Source organism: Taudactylus pleione, unplaced genomic scaffold (genome assembly GCF_031769625.1).
Source record: "Taudactylus pleione unplaced genomic scaffold, aTauple2 ptg000016l, whole genome shotgun sequence".
Classification (NCBI taxonomy): Eukaryota; Metazoa; Chordata; class Amphibia; order Anura; family Myobatrachidae; genus Taudactylus; species Taudactylus pleione.
The window spans coordinates 14,813,107-14,831,965 of NW_028284418.1; the positions used below are offsets into that span (position 1 = coordinate 14,813,107).

The 18,859-nt window shown below is 43.6% G+C and overlaps 1 protein-coding gene across 1 annotated transcript in view; it reads right to left on the minus strand.

Annotated features, from left to right (window-relative positions):
* The window catches only part of FASN (fatty acid synthase), a 143,549-nt gene that overhangs the window by 19,064 nt on the left and 105,626 nt on the right, over window positions 1-18,859 (minus strand). The window contains exons 26-39 of the mRNA XM_088474922.1: window positions 17,242-17,378; window positions 14,156-14,359; window positions 13,861-14,011; window positions 10,403-10,581; window positions 8,039-8,158; window positions 7,827-7,949; window positions 6,864-7,087; window positions 5,372-5,567; window positions 5,111-5,262; window positions 4,271-4,362; window positions 2,905-3,056; window positions 2,287-2,532; window positions 1,919-2,107; window positions 733-957 (exon numbers count right to left, since the gene is read on the minus strand). Coding sequence (XP_088331048.1) covers window positions 733-957; window positions 1,919-2,107; window positions 2,287-2,532; window positions 2,905-3,056; window positions 4,271-4,362; window positions 5,111-5,262; window positions 5,372-5,567; window positions 6,864-7,087; window positions 7,827-7,949; window positions 8,039-8,158; window positions 10,403-10,581; window positions 13,861-14,011; window positions 14,156-14,359; window positions 17,242-17,378 — 2,390 coding nt within the window. The remainder of the gene's footprint in view (window positions 1-732; window positions 958-1,918; window positions 2,108-2,286; window positions 2,533-2,904; window positions 3,057-4,270; window positions 4,363-5,110; window positions 5,263-5,371; window positions 5,568-6,863; window positions 7,088-7,826; window positions 7,950-8,038; window positions 8,159-10,402; window positions 10,582-13,860; window positions 14,012-14,155; window positions 14,360-17,241; window positions 17,379-18,859) is intronic.

Consider the following 18,859-nt stretch of genomic DNA (forward strand, 5'->3'; position numbering starts at 1 on the left):
GAAATATACTTGCACCCATTTTAATGTACCCCTAATTTAACTGCAGCATTTATTCTCTCCAAAAAAACAAAAGCTTTTTTATCATATTTCCACACTTATGCAAATATGCATAAAACAGCCATCTGACACAATTAAAGAACCCCAAATACTTTTATTAGGGCCACTAATTTACCTATGTCAGTTACCTAATTTAAGGGGTACAGACAGATTTCCCCCAATTACCAGTACTTTTAGCTGGTTACTCCAAAAACAGTTTTCGTGCAAATGCGTTTTTGCGTCTTTTGTAGTTGGATAGTGAAAAAACGGGAGCGCGCATAGACAAAACACGCAAATTGTGCAAAAACTTCTCTGATGCTAAATTTTTGCATTGTCGCATCTAATGGAAATACCCCCTTGTAGAAGTCATTCTAAACAATTACTTGCACATAAGGCCGGTGTCATGTATCTGATTTTCACCCATAAGAAATATCTCTACCTAGTATCTGGGTTTGTTTGTTATGAAGGTTACACCTTACCAATTTTTGTCACAAAAGAATCTTCTTGAAAGAAATAAAAATAAATCATCTAAGACACAGTAATTATGTAAAACATAAATTTATTAAATAGAAGTGACTTCTTCATACCTCTGCATGTTATCCTAGGTGCGATAGCACTGGGTACTTAAATGTATTTGTGTGACGTTTAAATGCTATTGTGTTTTACAAGAGATCACAATGCATAAGTCACCATTACCTTTTGTACACTGGAGTCCGTAGCAAGATATATTGAGTTTGGAAGCTAAGCTCTGGAATGCTGCAATGGATCCCTCGATAGGGTGCACCAGGAAGAGATGGCAGTCCTTACTTTGCACATCATTTAGTTTAGTGATGGTGGAAGCATCAGGATTCACCAGGAGGTTGTTGAGATCCAGAAAGCTGAGATCTGGTTGCACAGAGGTTTTCTGAGAGGGCTTGGATTCTAGAAAATAAGTTAATAGAAGCTAATCTTTAATTATGCAAATTATATCACTAATAGGTGAGCTTTATTTATTGACTTGTAAATATCCTTCTGTATTGTTTCCTTAATATGCTTTTATCTTTCTGAATTCCTTCTATGTTGCTGTCATTTATATCATCTAGGCCATTGTACAATGACTTCACGTAAACACTCTGTGCCAAATCTAAGGGCAACAATTATGCCTCAGTAATATAAAGACCGTAATGGAAGGCAACAAAACAAGGAGGTATGACCAGCGTATGGTTTGTCCTATTCCTAAGGAAATAATTCTGATCATGATGAGGCGGACTCACAATTAACCACACCAACGTAATCATGTATTCTGTTAGCAGAATTATTAATCCCCATCAGCATAATCATTAACCCCTATTAGCATAATCACTTCCATCAGCTTAATGATTAACACAAAATTCCCCCTCCCCATTCTCCACATCAAACACTGGCCAGTTGTCTGACTGTGAGGTTTCATCTGACTCACTCAGAGGCTGCTGTATCCATTGCTCAGCCTGGAATGAAGACAAGCGGGCACCTAGCCCGTCTGCTGGCTCCTCTCTGCCATCAGGGAGGGAGTGTGTAAGGCACCCTGCTGCTTGTCAGCGTGATTCTCTCCCGCACTGCAGTACTGAAATATGCCTCCTCAAAGTCCACACAAACTTAGTTAAAGTAACTTCCAGGAACTTCTGGAACCTGGCAGGACTCATGAGAACCTTACCCTGGACTTGTCTGGGATCAGGTTAGGATTGTGACTGTGTAACTTTGGGTGCAGGCTCGGTCCATAAATCAATGGGTTGGTGCAGGGCCCCACACCCATGGTGGATACGCCGCTGAAACTCTCTACTAAACTGACCATTTGGCAGTAAAATGTAGGGTTATGGGAGTATAGTGAGCTACAGTATAGATTACTTGTCACTTCTTATCTTACCTTCAGTATTTCCCGGTTTGGAAGAGAGCTCACGCAATTTGTTAATCGTTAGTTGTCTAACTTCTCTCATTGCCATAACAATGTCATAATCACGCTCCAGCGTCTGCCGCACCTCTACACCCATTAGAGAATCTAGTCCCAAATCAGCCAAAGTAGTATCAGGATTCAAACTGCTCACTTCCCGGACACCTGGCAGGAACAAGAGGAAAAATATCTGAAATGTGTTACAAAACAATGGGGTAAGGTCAGGCTTGCAGAGAGCTGGAGTTGCTGATAGAAAATAATTTGCCCACTCACTTCCAGCCACTAAGTCACTTTTCCAAATAAGCTTCTAGAACACTCTGGTTTACAGCAAAAACAAATCTTACCTAAAATGTGAGCCACAGCTTCCACCAAATCCTGCTGCCCAGCTCCTTTGGTTTTGACAGAGATGGTTTTCTCGGCCAGGACAAAACTGGACATAACGGGATGAGTCTGGTTTAGGAATTGGTCCAGAACTTCCAGACAGGAACTGATCCTCTGAGGTAAAGTCCCTCCTATCACAGTGTCATTACTTCCCATCGTTTCCAGCACAACTCCCACGTCGCCAATAGCTCCCCACTGCACAGCCAAGCCTGCGGAGATCGGTACACACTACCAATTACTATATATGGCAATGTATTATGCCAACACTCATACCATGTACTACACTCTAATTGCAAATAAGTTATATGTAGATGGATACTGAGTGGTAAATTTAGTAAAGGTCGATTTCAAGCTATTAAAAATCTATCTCAATTGTGTTTCGGGGGCTAAATCACACATTTACTAACAGACGATTTTTTTATATAGATTTTTAAGTGTTAGTAAATGTGTAAGTCAGCCCCTACTTACACTACATTGATATTGATCGATTTAGATCAATTTTTAATCGATTAAAATCAACTTTTAGTAAATGTACCCCCTAATGTGAGATGATGAACTATGCAGAAAGTAGTCTTCTATACCTGGCAGATGGTCCTGTCGTCGCTTTTCACAAATACGTTCCATAGTTGAGTTGGCAAATCCGTAGTTGCTCTGACCAGCATTTCCTCTACCACAACTCACAGAGGAAAATACCACAAAGTGATCCAGCTCCGGGCACTTTTCACGGCTGACCCTGGAGAATAACAATCAGAACTCCTCAGCGATGTGTAGTGGTAGAGTGCACTCATCTAACTTATTAGTGGGTCACTTTATCACCATCACCTATTAACTAACTAAAATGTAAAATTAATTCTGTAAACCCAGGCAGGCATTAGGTAGCTAATAGAGGAGCCTGTTTATACATCAGAAAGGATAACACTTTGGAAATTAAAAGGACACAGGAAGATGGTTGATGAAATATTATCCCCCCTCCCCCCCCAATCTAATCTTCCATATACCGTCCCTTCCTTCACTTATTCATGACCTACCCACTAAACATATTCTCCTCCCTTAACTCACCATCATCTGCCACCTTTCTTTTGGTTTTCCTTTCCCTCTCTCAACCCCCCTCTACCCCTCCAACTTTCTGATTTCCTTTCCTCACTAATCACCCCCTTACCTTACATACGGCAGGAGGGGCGCCAGGGAAGGAGCCAGATGCAACGCTAGTAACAACATTGCAGCAGGCGCACGGCACTGCCCCCAGGGAATCCTGCACTCTGTGTGGCGGCACTGGCCACACACCCCTAGTTACGCCTCCCCCATATGCAGAGCTGTATATCTGTATCTGTGCCTGGTTTATTACTAGCCATCATCAATGTGCACTTCCACCTACTATAAGCTATGCACCAAAAGATTAGCCTCTAAAGAGGCGTATCATCGCTTGCATTCAGGTCCCGACACCACACATTTGCATGAACACGCCCCCACTGTACTTTACATACAGGAGAACAGCCCATCATACAGGAAATCATATAGCAAATGTAGATATGATCACAATGCTTATGACTCTGCATAGCCCGTGCTTGCGTGTGTCTCTCTTTATAGCACGCACATTGCACAAAGGCAGTATGCTCCGCATACAGGTGTATATGGTATGGGCAACATCTCCACTTCTAAAACTCTCACTTTAGTAAATTTACCCCTTAATGTGAGAGAGAAGTAGATTTGGGAGGGGTGTGTACTAGCTCAAATCTAAATCGCAGTGTAAAAATAAAGCTGTGCAGTATTTGTGGGCTACATGTAAAAGCAGCCAGTATATACCCTGCATGTACAAACAATAAATGTAATTGCAACCCTTGCACTGCAACATGGTTTGTCCCGATGCATTTACCATTTCTTTGTTTGCTTTTCTCCCAACTCATAATCAGCCCCTTTACCCTCAAATGTGCATATTATATTATTTACCTGTCCAGATTAAGAGTACCATCATACTTTGGTTTGTTCACATCCTGAAACAGTTTTGTGGATAAGTTTTCAATCATGGCATCTTTAAGAACCTGTTCACAAAATCAAAATATCAAATGAAAACTGCACGAAACCATTTCTCAGACTATAATATGTCATTAGATATACTTTTACAAATCTATTTTAAAAAGAGGTTACCATTAAAACTATTGTTTTCTGGACTAAACACTGGAAATAATGCAGTTCTGAATACAGTGTACAGTGTATTGTCATGGCTGTAGATGGTCAGTCTGCTCTTCTCTAAAGCATTGTGTCCAACTTATTTTGGAAGGGGCTATAGTTATCCAACAAATTATCCCCTTATGCTAATTGAGCACAATTACCCTGAAAAGTAGGGTCTCTGCCACTTCTCCACTACCCCTACAAATGTCTCTATAAACAAGCCCTCAATAAAGAAATTCAATTCATCAATATAGCAAATGTCCCTCCAAATTTCCAGTGTAGCACACAAAATCTCCCTTTGGTACATAAATAGCATCTTCATCATTCATTACAGAATTATAAGCCCCCACCTTCAGTAAACAACCAACTCCCACCGCATATGCGCACACGTGCCCTTCAGCACATACATGGACACTATTATCCCCTAGCAAACAAATACTTTCTTTTTTTCTTCTATTCTCTCTCTACTCACATTTTCACATGGTAAGTGCAAAAATATATGAAATAGATAAGTTGCTGGTCTTTCAGAATACACATGAATTTATTGATAGTTTCCATCTTCAATAATGTGAGCATTGTGGAGAGTTGACAAGGTTGCACCCACATTGATGTACTCACCATGGCTAGGTTAAATATTCCACCCACAGGTCCTAACTGTGATGCTTCTTCTATCAGTTGCCGAGTTCCCCCTATGGAGGCCACATCTTTGGTAGAAACAATCACAGTAATACCAGCTTCCTTCCAACTTTGGACTTGTTTGGATTGATAACCTAAAAGGAAAAGCAAAATCTAGGTGAAGAGTCAAAACTCTAAAAATTGGAATCAAAATAACTTTATTCTTATTGTTATTGTATAAGTCTGGCGGTAACCAAAGATTACCGTTTCGTATCCCGGATCGAGACGTCAGGATAAGATATTGAGCACCTCTTTCAATTAACCACTGAGCCAACTCCAAACCAAATCCACCAAGGCCGCCTGTGATGATGTAGGACTTTGCTGGAGGGAAGGATGTCCGAGGAATAGCTGGTAATAAAACTTCAGACTCACGAGCAGACCCCACCTCTTCATCACGCACCTTAACATATAATAATAATAAGTCTGATTTAGAATACATCATATGAGTGTTATTCAAAAATAAATAAATAATACAGCTAGTCAGCACCCTGAGTTTCGTGACCTGCTTATACAAATTTCTTTATAACAGCAAGAATTGCTTATTGGGCATTCATGATACAGTATGTCTGTATGTATTCTCAACTCAACAGCAAGCACTCACCAAACCTGTACAATATCACTTAGACAGAAATGTTTTCCATGGGGTGTACATCACAGACAGAGGTCCAGTATGTTTTGTTGACAATCAAAATGTTGGCAGTTATTATGTAGACTCCATAATGTCACCAGGTACAAAATGTTGACATGTTTAGAATGTCGATAGCTTCAAAATGTCAACACTCACTTTTAGGCCTAAACCTAACCGTAAAATTTCTACTGTTGACATTTCATCTGTAAACATTTTGTATGTGTCAATATTTTGCAGGTGTCGGCATGTTGAATGATGAAATTATGTTGACCTTTTCACTGTCTAAAGAGGTGGGGCACTCACCGACCCCTTACATGTGCCGGAGGTGCGTACTCAGAAGGGGACATGGTCTTGCACCCTGGTGTGCCATTTTGGGGGTGTCCTCGTCACTCTGGGCGCTTACCCAGTTCTCCAGGAGCTGTGGGAATCCTCCAGCACAGTGCGGATTAACACCCTGATTCAGCGCTGGTCGGTGACACCATCCGGGGGGCTGAAACCACAATAGCAGAGCAGTTCTGCTATTTTGGTGTCACCCAGTGTGGCCCGCAACCCCGGCACCCCCCAGTGATGCCAATGACTGTCGACATTATGAGTTTAGATATGATGACTGTATCCCACAGACAGCTATATAAACGTATACCTATAGATCACCTTATAGTAACAATGTTCTGTTCTATCAATGTGCATCTAACTTTGACATCAGTTTATGCTTTTTTTAAACTATATATCTTCACATAACCAGTACTCACCACAGCCATATAGTCAAAGGCATTGTGTGTCACTATCTAGGGGGGTATTCATGAAAGCTTGGAGAGAGATAAAGTGGAGAGAGATAAAGTGCCAACCAATCACCTCCTAATCGTTATTTTTCAAATACACCCTGTAAAGTGACAGTTAGGAGCAGATTGGTTGATACTTAATCTCTCTCCAAGCTTTCATGAATACCCCCCTAGTGTTCCTCATCACACATTCAGTACGTTGACCCCACCTACCGTTACCTTTACATACTGCTATCCCATGACTTGTGGCACTTCAGTGTAAGATTATTAAAGCAATATCCTGAAGTACCTTTATGAGCACTTTGCCAATGTGCTTTCCTTGGGCCATGAACCGGAAAGCTGGCTCCACCTCATCACGGGTGAAGACAGTGCATTTTAGTGGCCTCACCACTCCATCCTTTATTCCAGATTTTAACAGATCTGACACTTCTACCCATTCCTTATTTCCATCTTCAAAGAGGGCATCGAGTAGGATTCCATGGAACGCCACGTTCTTCAGAAACAGAGCCATTCCTGCAAGGTGACAGCACAGAAAGTACACGGTTATTCCAAGCTTCTGTTGTCAGTGTCCTGTCTATCACACAGGAGGAGAAAGGCCCAGTCCAACTGACATCTGGTTATTTCTTCATTATTTAGTTTTCTATATTACAATGTGCCAGCTCAATGCTGAAATGTATGGCAGGAAACCTGAAATATGTGGCTTGTATATAATGACAGTGTAAACACTATACACAGCTCAGGCTTCAGGTGGTCAATTCATAGAACAGGGAATGGGCAAAGCCTTCATTTATTCATGTGAAGAATGTGATCAGCCTGGTGTGATCATGGCATTGGCACTTGGAAGGTTGGACTTCTGGAAGAGTTACTGCACAGACAGAAACATTCCGCCTTGTGCCTGCTGGAGTAGCATCTGTTACACATGGAATTGTGTCTGTAAATGGAAACTATTTTACCCATTTTATACTAGATCTCCTGTTTTATATTTTCCCTGTTTTACTTTATCTTAAACGCCTTTGAGAAGTCTATAGCAATCTTCCAAAGTTAGTAAAAATGCCAGTAACAAACACATCCATGAAGTACATTTGCGATTCAGTTGCTTCTTTAATAGTGTTAAAAATAAAAATGCAACACCAGTGGGTACCTGGCCATTGGGATGCATTATGATCTGAAGCGGTTGCAGCGCTAATGACGGTAGAGAGCTAGCATTGAAGATCTTATATTTTAACATACTGGAAACTTTGTTTAAGCTCACCCAATGGACTGTTGTTAGACAGATCATATTTGCCGATTTCCAAGAAGCGTCCATGACGTGCCAGGCAGCGGAGGCTGGCCTGCAGCTTTTCCTCTGCCAGAGAGTTTAGGATCAGATCGACGCCTGTGAAGAAGAGTAACGTTGAGTCTGGTTGTGGCCAGGACCACTCATCTAACCAATGTAGTAGCTGTCAGGGTCACAGCTGCTCTCACCTCTCCCTCCGGTAGCACTGAGAACATGCTGTTCAAAAGACGTGTTTCTGGAATTGGCAAAGCAGCCGGCATCAAGTTGTGGGAATCTGCTCTGGAGATATTCCTGCTTCTCCACAGATCCTGAGTGATACACATGAATATTTACTGTCTATCCAGTCCTCCCAACCTAATATATACAGCTAAACATGTATTTAATACTATTAATACTATTTTCATCAGTAGCTTTAACTTATTGTATTACTTTGTGAAACAGATGTAAATATGTGAAGGTATATTTTTATTAATTCATCATTACTATATCAGTGAGGCTCTATTAGTGATTACCATGTCATGCTAACTGACTTATCCCAACACAGTCACACAAGAGATATGGTAAAAGATCAATTAATCATCTAGATCAGTGTTATTGTGCATATATATATATATATATATATACATACACACACAAGAAAATGGCTTCATTTACTTTACAACTATTTGCTTGTGGGCTGAATGCTATTAAAATAAATGATGTCATATAACAGAGTTTATGTATGCAGCTAGGGGTAGTGAGGTTTACAAAAAAGCCCTGGAGGAGAGGCAGCTGGGCAGCCATAAATAACGTGTTCCTTATTATGGTCATAGGCAGTGGCATAACTAGTGTATTTGGAGCCCAAGGCAAATAAAAAAATGGAGCCCCCCTCTTAGTAGGTGCACGCGCCGAAGCCGTACAGCAAAAAAGTGGCTGTGGTCACATGCCACAATGGCGTGGCCACTGGAAACTGGGGCCGTGGCAACATGACACACCACCGTTTCTCGTCACTCTGGGAACATTCCTTTCCATTCCATATGCACCTTAATGCCCCAAGTAGTAGTGTCCCTCTTGCAATTCCCACTGTAGTAGTGCCCCTTATGCAATGTCCCTAGTAGCAGTGCCCCTTATGCAGTGCCCCTTATGCAGTGCCTACAGTAGTGCACCCTTATACAGTGCCCCTTATGCAGTGCACCCAGTAGTGCCACTTATACAGTGCCCCCAGTAATGCCCCTTATACAGTGCTGCTAGTAGTGGTCCCCCATATGCAGTGCCGCTTATACAGTGCCCCCAGTGGTGATCCCCCCCTATGCCGTGCCCCTTATACAGTGCCCCAGTAGTAGTCCCCCTATGCAGTTCCCAGTAATGCCCATTATACAGTGCCCCCCAGTAGTGGTCCCCCTTATGCAGTGGTCCCAGGCATGCCTCTTATACAATGCCCCCAGTAGTGGCCCCCCCTAAGCAGTGCCCCTTATACAGTGCTACAGAAGTCCCCCCTCTGCAGTGCCCCCAGTAGTAGTCTCCCCTATGGGGTGCCCCTTATACAGTGGCCCAGTATTAGTCCCCTCTATGCAGTGCCCCCAATAGGGGTCTCCCCATGCAGTGCTCCCTGTAGTGTCCCCCCTAAGCAGTGCCCCCAGTATGACTATGGGAAAGATGTCATGACGACTCTCTCATCACCCACTGCAGTCGGAAGATGGAACTCACTCATGAGCTCCAGCCCTACTCCGGCAGTGGGCGCAGCTCAGTAGTCAATGAGAGTCTATCTGACTCTTATTGGCTGCCAAAACAAACACACTGCCGCTGGGTAGTACGAGTGTACTAGCCGGCGGCGGTGTTTGTTACTGTGAAGTGCGGACCGCACGGAGTGCAGTCCGCACTACACTGACCAGTGTCCTGGACCACTGCTGTCTGCGCCCCCCTGCGCTGCCTATACAATAGCGCTCAGGACACGAGCCCTGCTCAACCCCCCCTTAGATACGCCACTGGTCATAGGTGATGTAAATAATTGCGTTCGATAGCATTATTACATGAAAGTAGATATGCTACTCTGCTGATCTCCCACGCAATCACACCGGTGGAAGCCATCAGGTAGTAAGTGAATGGCGATGTTTAGTGTTACCCTTGTGACTTTCAGTTCTGCACATATTTTCCTTTTGTTAGATGGCTAAATGCTGTATGTCAGATTCACACAGTCAGGGCTGCATGTAATCCATGAAAGAATTGTGAGGCCCTGGAAAATACAATGGGATTCCCCAATAATATAGACGTGTATTACTGAATTATGGATCTATTAAAGCAGAGATTTTACATCCTTGTTTCATAGATCTAAACAGTTGGAACTTGCTCTAACATTTCTCCTAATTCCATTCATGATTGGTAAAAATAGTAAAGTTCTCTGAGTTTTTATCACAGGGCTTTGCCGATTATAAATGTACCGTTTATGAATTTACTATTTTTACATTCAGTGTATTCATTTTAGACAGAACGTTACATAGAATTGACCAGTTAAGCTTATTATCTAGTGTTTGGTGTGTGGAACAGAAGCATATAACCTACATGAGACAACCTACCGACTGTGGTGAAGACATGGCAACCCAAGCTGAGAGATATTGCTATGGCTGCTTGGCCAACACCTCCTGATCCAGAGTGGATAAGAACACTCTCGCCCCTTCTTAAACGTCCTCGCACAACAAGGGCGTAGTAAGCTGTGGCATAGACCACTGGGACTGAGGCTGCATCAGCCAAGGACCTGCAAAAAAAGGGAGTTTCGTACTTACACAGTGGGATTCCCCTTATTCTGCATACAAAAGGACATAATGAACAGTAAAGGCATATAGGCCTAAATAACATAGCATGTGAGTTGCGGGCACTGACATGTTTCAGCGATTCAGACCGCTAACTTTAAATCAGCAATAATTTAAAAAGCAATGCCAGGTTGGTTTTGCCTTTAAAATTATTGTCATTCTAAACTAGGTACAGATGAGCCCTTATACACCAAGCCTCAATTCGCCATGCGGCATTAGATGCCTGGCGCAAGTGAGCAGCGCCAAGCAGTGTAGATTCTTTTCATGTCTTTTTTGCCCAGAAATGTGTCTTAGTGGCAATGCGACAGGCCGCCTCATGAGATGGCATTATTTCACTTCATATGTAACACTTGTATATCTATGATTCTGTTTATAAAGCACAATGGACCTTGGACAAAAGCTGCTGCCACTGCATGGTAGCACTTCATATACAGGTTCAGACTCAGTCGCACACAGATATACAAGTGTTGCATATCAAATGAATCAGCACAGTCTCCTGAAGCGGTTTTGTAGCACCGCATTGTGACTAAGATGCATTTTTGGATGAAAAAGATGAGAAAAAGACACTCAGTGTAAGCCGAGTCGCACAGGATCTGGCTCACTGAGAGGGGCTGGTTGGAGCGACTGTCGCAATAGTGTATGAGGACACATCTGTATGCACTTGACAAGGATTACAATAAGCATCCACGAGGGCTGAAATGATCCTACTATTTAATTACAACAATTAAAGTCCCGAAAGGTGGTGTTTTTAAATTCACTATGTTGGCCGGATCACGTGCACGCTACATTGGTGGAATAGGCTCATCGAGATTGGCTAGTGCACCTGATACCGAGAGCAGACCCGACGGGTTTACACAGTGTGCAATAATCGTACTGGGCAGCCGAGAATTGGCGGTGGCATAATTAGTTTGGATGACATACGTCAACGTTATTGGTGGCACTAACAAGATGTACCTGTCAAGCAGCTTGTAAGAAGTTTTACTGCTCTCCCTGAGGGCTGCTATTTCAGTATACCATGCTGGCGTGCATACATTATCCATTGCCATCTCCTTCCCAGCATGGGAGCTCTCAGCATGTCAGGAGAGACGCAGTGTTTAAGACAGGTCAGACTTACTCAGATGCTTCATGGCTGTCTGATCTGCGTCCATGTTACAGATGTATAAGCTGGTGCATGACGTCGGATGTATATGAGAAGGCAGCAGTGAGTGTCCCTATGGTCGGGTAAGCTTGGGAAGCATTAGCTGCGTTTTGTGCAAAATCATAGCTGCGATTGCATTAGCGTATATATATCTCTAAATCAGACCCCAAGTTTGGTGAGAAAGCTAAGGCCCAGGGACAATCCATAATTATTTTATAGCGTTTGCATATTTACAACTAGGACATATCTGCACTAATATATGGCTATATACATATATGCTTGCATAACTAAGGGTATGAATCTGAGATGTACGTTAATGCAATCGCAGCTGCAATTTCGCATGGAACGCAGCTGCAAAAATATGCTAATGTTTCCAAAGCTTACCCGCATATAGGGACGCCTACTGCTGCCTTCTCATATCCATCTGACGTCACACACCAGCATAAACATCGGTAACATAGACGCAGATCAGGCAGCATATGCAGCAAGTCTGACCTGCCTCTAACACAGCATTTCTCCTGCTATGCAGAGCTCTCATGCTGCGAAGGAGATCGTAGTGGCTAATTTATGCACGCCCATGACATGGTGTTTAAACAGTCAGACACACCTGCGTTTGCCTAACCATCCCCCGTTACCACCTCCAAACGCTGACTACCTGTCACTCACTTTGCTAATTAATCCTCTGTGTGGGCGTAATCGCTAAACAATCGCTGCATGTGCGCAGTGCAGCTTACACTCATGCACAATGGCAAACAATCGCTCAATCTGTGTAAATATCGGCATTGCGTCCATCTCTCAATCAGGCTCTAAGCCTGCCGCAGATGTATTAGCCTTTAGCAAGTTCCTGCATGACTAATTATGTACATTACATGCTAGCTTTAGTGCTTCTATTTATAATCAACATAATTGTTCTGCTTTGAGACACTCTGGGGGTTATGTAATAGGTTCTGAGGTTTCAGAAGCAGCTTGATTCCAGCGATCTCGGCTGCAAATTTAAAGCAGCAATAATATAAATGGCAAACCAGCCTGGCTTTGCCATTTGCATTATTGCCGCTTTATATCTTCAGCCGAGATCGCCATAATCGCATGGCTTCTGAAGACTCGGAACGTACAGATGTGTCTTCATACACCTAGCCTCAATACACCATGGGGTCTATTAACTAAGCTTTGTTAGGAGATAAAGTGAACGGTGATAAGGTACCAGCCAATCAGCTCTTAACTGCCATGTCACAGGCTGTGTTTGAAAAATGGCAGTTAGAAGCTGATTGGCTGACACCTTATCTCCTAACAAAGCTTAGTAAATAGACCCCCATGTGTTGTGAGACGCCTGGCATAGTGAGCTGCGAGGTCCCATGTGAAACTGCTAGCGTCAAGCATCTTTTTGTGTCTTATTCGGACGAAAATGTGTCTTATCGCAATGTGAAGCGACTAAGACACACCATGAGACTGCCCTGATTAATATGTGACACTTATATATCTGTGTGTGACTGCAAATTATTTAAATGTCTGCTGATAAAAAGTGTTCAGTTATCATGGAAGCTGATCTGCGCTTACTGGGCCTGATTCAGAGTTGTACGCAAACCCGATGGCTTGCGTACACCTCCGATGTTAGAAGATCTGCGCATGTGCAGATCTTCTTCTGTGAGCTCACTCACAGTGCCCAGATGCCGCAGTCTGACTGACATGGGATGTGTTATCCCATTTTCTGGGCGTGCTGAAGCCAGTGGCGCAGCTTCTTCCGTGCAATATCGTACAATTGTGAATCAGGCCCATTATGCAGTATTGCTTTAATTAAGCATCAGGAAGGCATCTTTTAGCATTTATTAATCTACATGTAAAATGCCCTTAGCACAACGGAACTTTATATGGCATAACCATTTTAGAATCAATTGTCAACCTAACATTTTCTATAGGCTTATAGAAGAGAGGTATATGTAAGTAGCTTAATTTCTGTTATATTCCTAAAAATATGTGAATTTGTAAGTGATATATTTCAAGTAGATTTTTCTTTTTAAGAAAAGTAACATTGCAAATGTCATTTAACACTACTATTGAAAATTGTCATTAATTAAATATAGGGATTTACCAGTCTTCTGGAACATTCCACAAAAATCGCTGGTCAGCATCTACAACAGTAGCGAGGCCCTTTGCTGGAAGAAGCCCCATGACCCTTTTGCCAGCAGGGTCACGACCTGAAAACTCCATTCCCAGCATGCACTGCTGTAGTGCCAGGTCACCTGGACAAAAAGAATTAAGAATTGTCAACAAAGGAAATAACTAGAAGTTCCGTTCCATAGACAGAAATAAATATATTGGCGTAAACAAAGTATAAGAGACATTTGTATGTCTGCAAAGTTTTCCATTATTATACAGGTTCTTACCAGGGATCGCATCTGGGGGGAGTTTCCCAGTTGCCAACATAATGTCACGGAAATTGAGCGATGCGTAGTAGACTTTACACAATTTCACATTAGGACTGGTAGGTTGAAAGTTGCGTAGAGGAGAGGCGATCCAGCGTAAAGTGGAAAGGTCACCGCGGGTCAGTACGTTCACAAAGGCAAAAGCTGTTTTATCCTGAGCTTTTTCTACAGAATGAGAATATTGTATAACAGAGAATACAAATCTGACAATGTAATTAGTGAGAGGTGTTTATATGTGGATAAAGGACAATGGGCCTGATTCAGACCCACTCGCGAGCGGCTGTACGCACGCAAGTGGGTCGATGGTCTGCACTGAGCATGCGCACGACGGAGGGAGCTCCGTCGTGCGCATGCGCCAGACACGACGAGCGAAGGACTTTCCTTCGCTCGTTGTGTCCGATCAAAGGGGGCGTGCTGTCAATGTTGATTGACAGCACGCCCCCTTTGGTGGGCGTGCCGGGGGCGTGCCTCCCTGACGGGGGCGTTCCCACGGGAACGCCTCCCGTCAGAAGCCGGCCCACTGACATCACTAGTGATGTCAGTGGGAGTGATTTTGGCTCTGATAGAGCCAAAATCACTCCGGAGCTTGCGGTTGAAAACCTCAACCGCAGGCTCCGGCTCGCAATTTCGATGGTCGCGATGGTCACGACCATCGCGGCCATCAAAATGCACGCTCGTATAGCCTGTGGGTGGTGACCCACAGCTATACGAGCGTCCAGGAGGACGCTCCATGAAAAAGGAGCCCGGCCCTCATGCAGAGCGTGCGCTCTGCTCAGAGCGTACGGCTCTGAATGAGGGCCAATGTAGGCTATTTACCAACACTGCTAAAATGTGCTAAAATGCACCCAAACCATAACAATCAATTAGACATTTCCTTATACTGTGTAAACAGATAATATATGGGAATAATATATGGGATGTAGTCAGCATCTCGACAGTCAGGATGCCGACAATCACAATAACGACAGCGGCATCTCGCTGTCAGAATACAGACAGATCCCGGAGGTAAGTATTAGGGTTAGGGCTTATGCTGGGTAAATCCTAGGCGACCAGGCAATGTGACTCCCGATGATATAACGATACAATATATTGGGCGGTCAGTACACACTGCACGACCCAGTGAACAACCGCCCGGTATATATAGTTCACCCTCCTGGCGTCGGCAGCTAGGTCGTTCTTTTGGCTATGCATGCACAGCCGATGGGAAGACCCCAATGTCGGCGCATAGAAGCGCGCATAGTGCATACACACTAGTCTAGTGTGTACCCAGCATTAGGGTTAAGGGGAGGGTTAGAGTTCGGTACTAGGGGGAGGTTTAGGGTTAGGAACTAGTAGGAGATAGTGTTAGGCTGCAGGAAGGGAGGGTTAGGGGTAGGCTGCAGGAGGGGATGGTTAGGGGTAGGCTGCAGGATGGGAGGGTTAGGCTGCAGGATGGGAGGGTTAGGCTGCAGGAAGGTAGGGTTAGGCTGCAGGATGGGAGGGTTAGGCTGCAGGATGGGAGGGTTAGGGTTAGGCTGCAGGATGGGAGGGTTAGGGTTAGGCTGCAGAATGGGAGGGTTAGGCTGCAGGATGGGAGGGTTAGGGTTAGGCTGCAGGATGGGAGGGTTAGGGTTAGGCTGCAGGAAGGGAGGGTTAGGGTTAGGCTGCAGGATGGGAGGGTTAGGCTGCAGAATGGGAGGGTTAGGCTGCAGGATGGGGGGGTTAGGGTTAGGCTGCAGGATGGGAGGGTTAGGGTTAGGCTGCAGAATGGGAGGGTTAGGCTGCAGGATGGGAGGGTTAGGGTTAGGCTGCAGACTGGGAGGGTTAGGCTGCAGGATGGGAGGGTTAGGGTTAGGCACTAGGAGGAGGGTTAGGCTGCAGGATGGGAGGGTTAGGCTGCAGAATGGGTGGGTCAGGCTTAGGCTGCAGGGTGGGAGGGTTAGGCTGCAGAATGGGAGGGTTAGGGTTAGGCTGCAGGATGGGTGGGTCAGGCTTAGGCTACAGGGTGGGAGAGTTAGGGTTAGGCTGCAGGGTGGGAGGGTTAGGCTGCAGGATGCGAGGGTTAGGGTTAGGCTGCAGGATGGGAGGGTTAGGCTGCAGGATGGGAGGGTTAGGGGGAGGGTAAGGGTTATAATACTTACAGAAACCTGTTGATATGCAGCTGTCAGTATTCGGATCATCAGCATCCCCTACCCAACCCTAATATATAACTGCTGATTGCTTACTATAGTTTTAGTACATATTAGTACATATTTGCAGCAGTATGCTCTATATGAGAGAAGCCAGGTAATTAGCTGTCAGTATTCGGACCATCGGCATCCCTTACCCAATCCTAATATATAACTGCTGATTGCTTACTATAGTTTTAGTACATATTTACAGCAGTATGCTCTATATGAGAGAAGTCATGTAATTAGCAGTCAGTTAAGTTATAAGGGATCAATTCAATTATACACCAAATACTCGCCGGCTGCTAGTAAGTAAGGCTACATGCCGCACTTATGGTACTGCCGGACTTGTGGATTTGTGTCTGTGTACAGAGCGTAGCTGTCGGGAGTGTTTCCACGCTGTTACATCGGCAGCTCACCTCGTGTCTAATTGAATTGAACCCTATGTCTGAGGTTTCTATTAAGTACAATCGATATTCTACTTGCAATAAAAACAAACAAATGTAATACTCCAGGACAATTATATAATTAAACTTTCTATTTGCTAGCAAAGGACCTGCAATTATATGGTATCACACTGTAATATATTACATTGTTTGAAATACTGTTACAGATCTACAGATCACATGCGACACAAAAGGTAGGTACCTAAGAGTAGATGGGCCTGTTGACATTTGTATCTCCTGCAATTCGGCATCTATGTGCTTCTTCATTCCCTTATTGACCTCACAAGACTAACAATTGCTTTGAAATGAATATAACACTCCTACACAACACATGACATATTCACTTTCCTTATTCAGCCAATGACAGAGGCACTTGAGATCGCTCTTCACAAACTCACCATAAGTGTTTACAATTAATGGCACAAAGCACTTGAATAGATTGTTATTCACTTACCCCTATGAAAGGAGATGTGACGGAAAGCTCCCCACTCTCCTCCCTGGTAGACATTCATCACCAGATCCTTATGCTGCAGCTGTTGAAGCTCATTATCAGAAACATCATAAGAATTAACATCAGCATTAAAGATGCACCTGGAATTAGAATGGAAGGATGCAATTATTTCTTCAGCTGTAAGTCGTAATAATTACTTTATTTAATGAGACATTCAGTCAAACAGTTGTATGTTGGCAATAGTGTGTTTATTTGACAACACATTTTAAAGGGCCCCAAACTAAAAATACTTTAAGTTTGAATTGAAAGAGCATCTTGTAACATTAATAAATGTATATGTAAAGATTTGCATACCATATAATTAGAGATGAGCGGGTCCGGTTCTCCGAGAACCGAACCCACCCGAACATAGTGGATCCGAGTAGGATCCAAGTCCGGCTAGGGTTTTCCCGCTTAACTCGGAATCCAAAATGAGGCAAAACGTCATCCTCCCGCTGTCGGATTCTTGAGTCCAGGTGATCTGCACCATTTTCACTTCAGCTGTGGATAGTGTACACAACAGACATGCTCTGTGCTGCTCTGTCTGTTCAAGGAAGCAGTGTTGTCGGGCTGGGGCTACAGTACATAAAGGGGGGGTGCTGCTGTATCACTGTTGTCCCGTCAATCAAGGGGCTGGGGTGGCTGCAGTACATACAGGGCTGCTGCTGTGTTGTCCATTAAGGGGCTGGGGCCACAGTACATAAAGGGGGGGGGGTGCTGCTGTGTCACTGCTGTCCTGTCAATCAATGGGCTGCAGTACATAAAGGGCTGCTGCTGTGTTGTCCATAAAAGGCCTGGGGCTGCAGTACATAGAGGGGTACTGATGTGTTGCCCTGTCCAACAAGGGGCTAGGGCTGCAGTACATAAAGGGGTGCTATGTCATCTAGGAGTGCTCTATCAATCCAGAGGTGCTCTTCCCCAGTTTAAAAAAAAATAAAAAGTTATTTAAAAATAATAATTATCATTGTGCGTGCTAGCTACGCTATTATTGTTCGGTGACACTGCCGGCCAGACCGCAGTTTACCATCCACGTATTGTGACACTATAAGTCAAACCGCATTGTGTTATTCTTATTCATAAAAAAATCTTGTAACAATGTAAGTGGTAGCGCAGTGTGTTATTCTTATTTATAAAAAATCTTGTGACACTAAGTGGTAGTGCAGTGTTTTACTCATAAAGAAATCTCGTGACACTAGGTGGTAGCACAGTGTATTCTTTCTTATTCATAAAAAACCTTGTGACACTAAGTGGTAGCACAGTGTTTTACTCATAAAAAATCTTGTGACACTGTAAGTGGTAGCACAGTGTGTTATTCTTATTCATAAAACTCTTGTGACACTAAGTGTTAGTGCAGTGTTTTACGCATAAAAAATCTCATGACACTAGGTGGTAGCGCGGTGTATTCTTTCTTATTCATAAAAAATCTTGTGACACTGTAAGTGGTAGCGCAGTGTGTTATTTTCTTATTCATAAAAAACCTTGTGACACTAAGTGGTAGCGCAGTGTTTTACTCATAAAAAATCTTGTGACACTGTAAGTGGTAGCACAGTGTGTTATTCTTATTCATAAAAAGTCTTGTGAC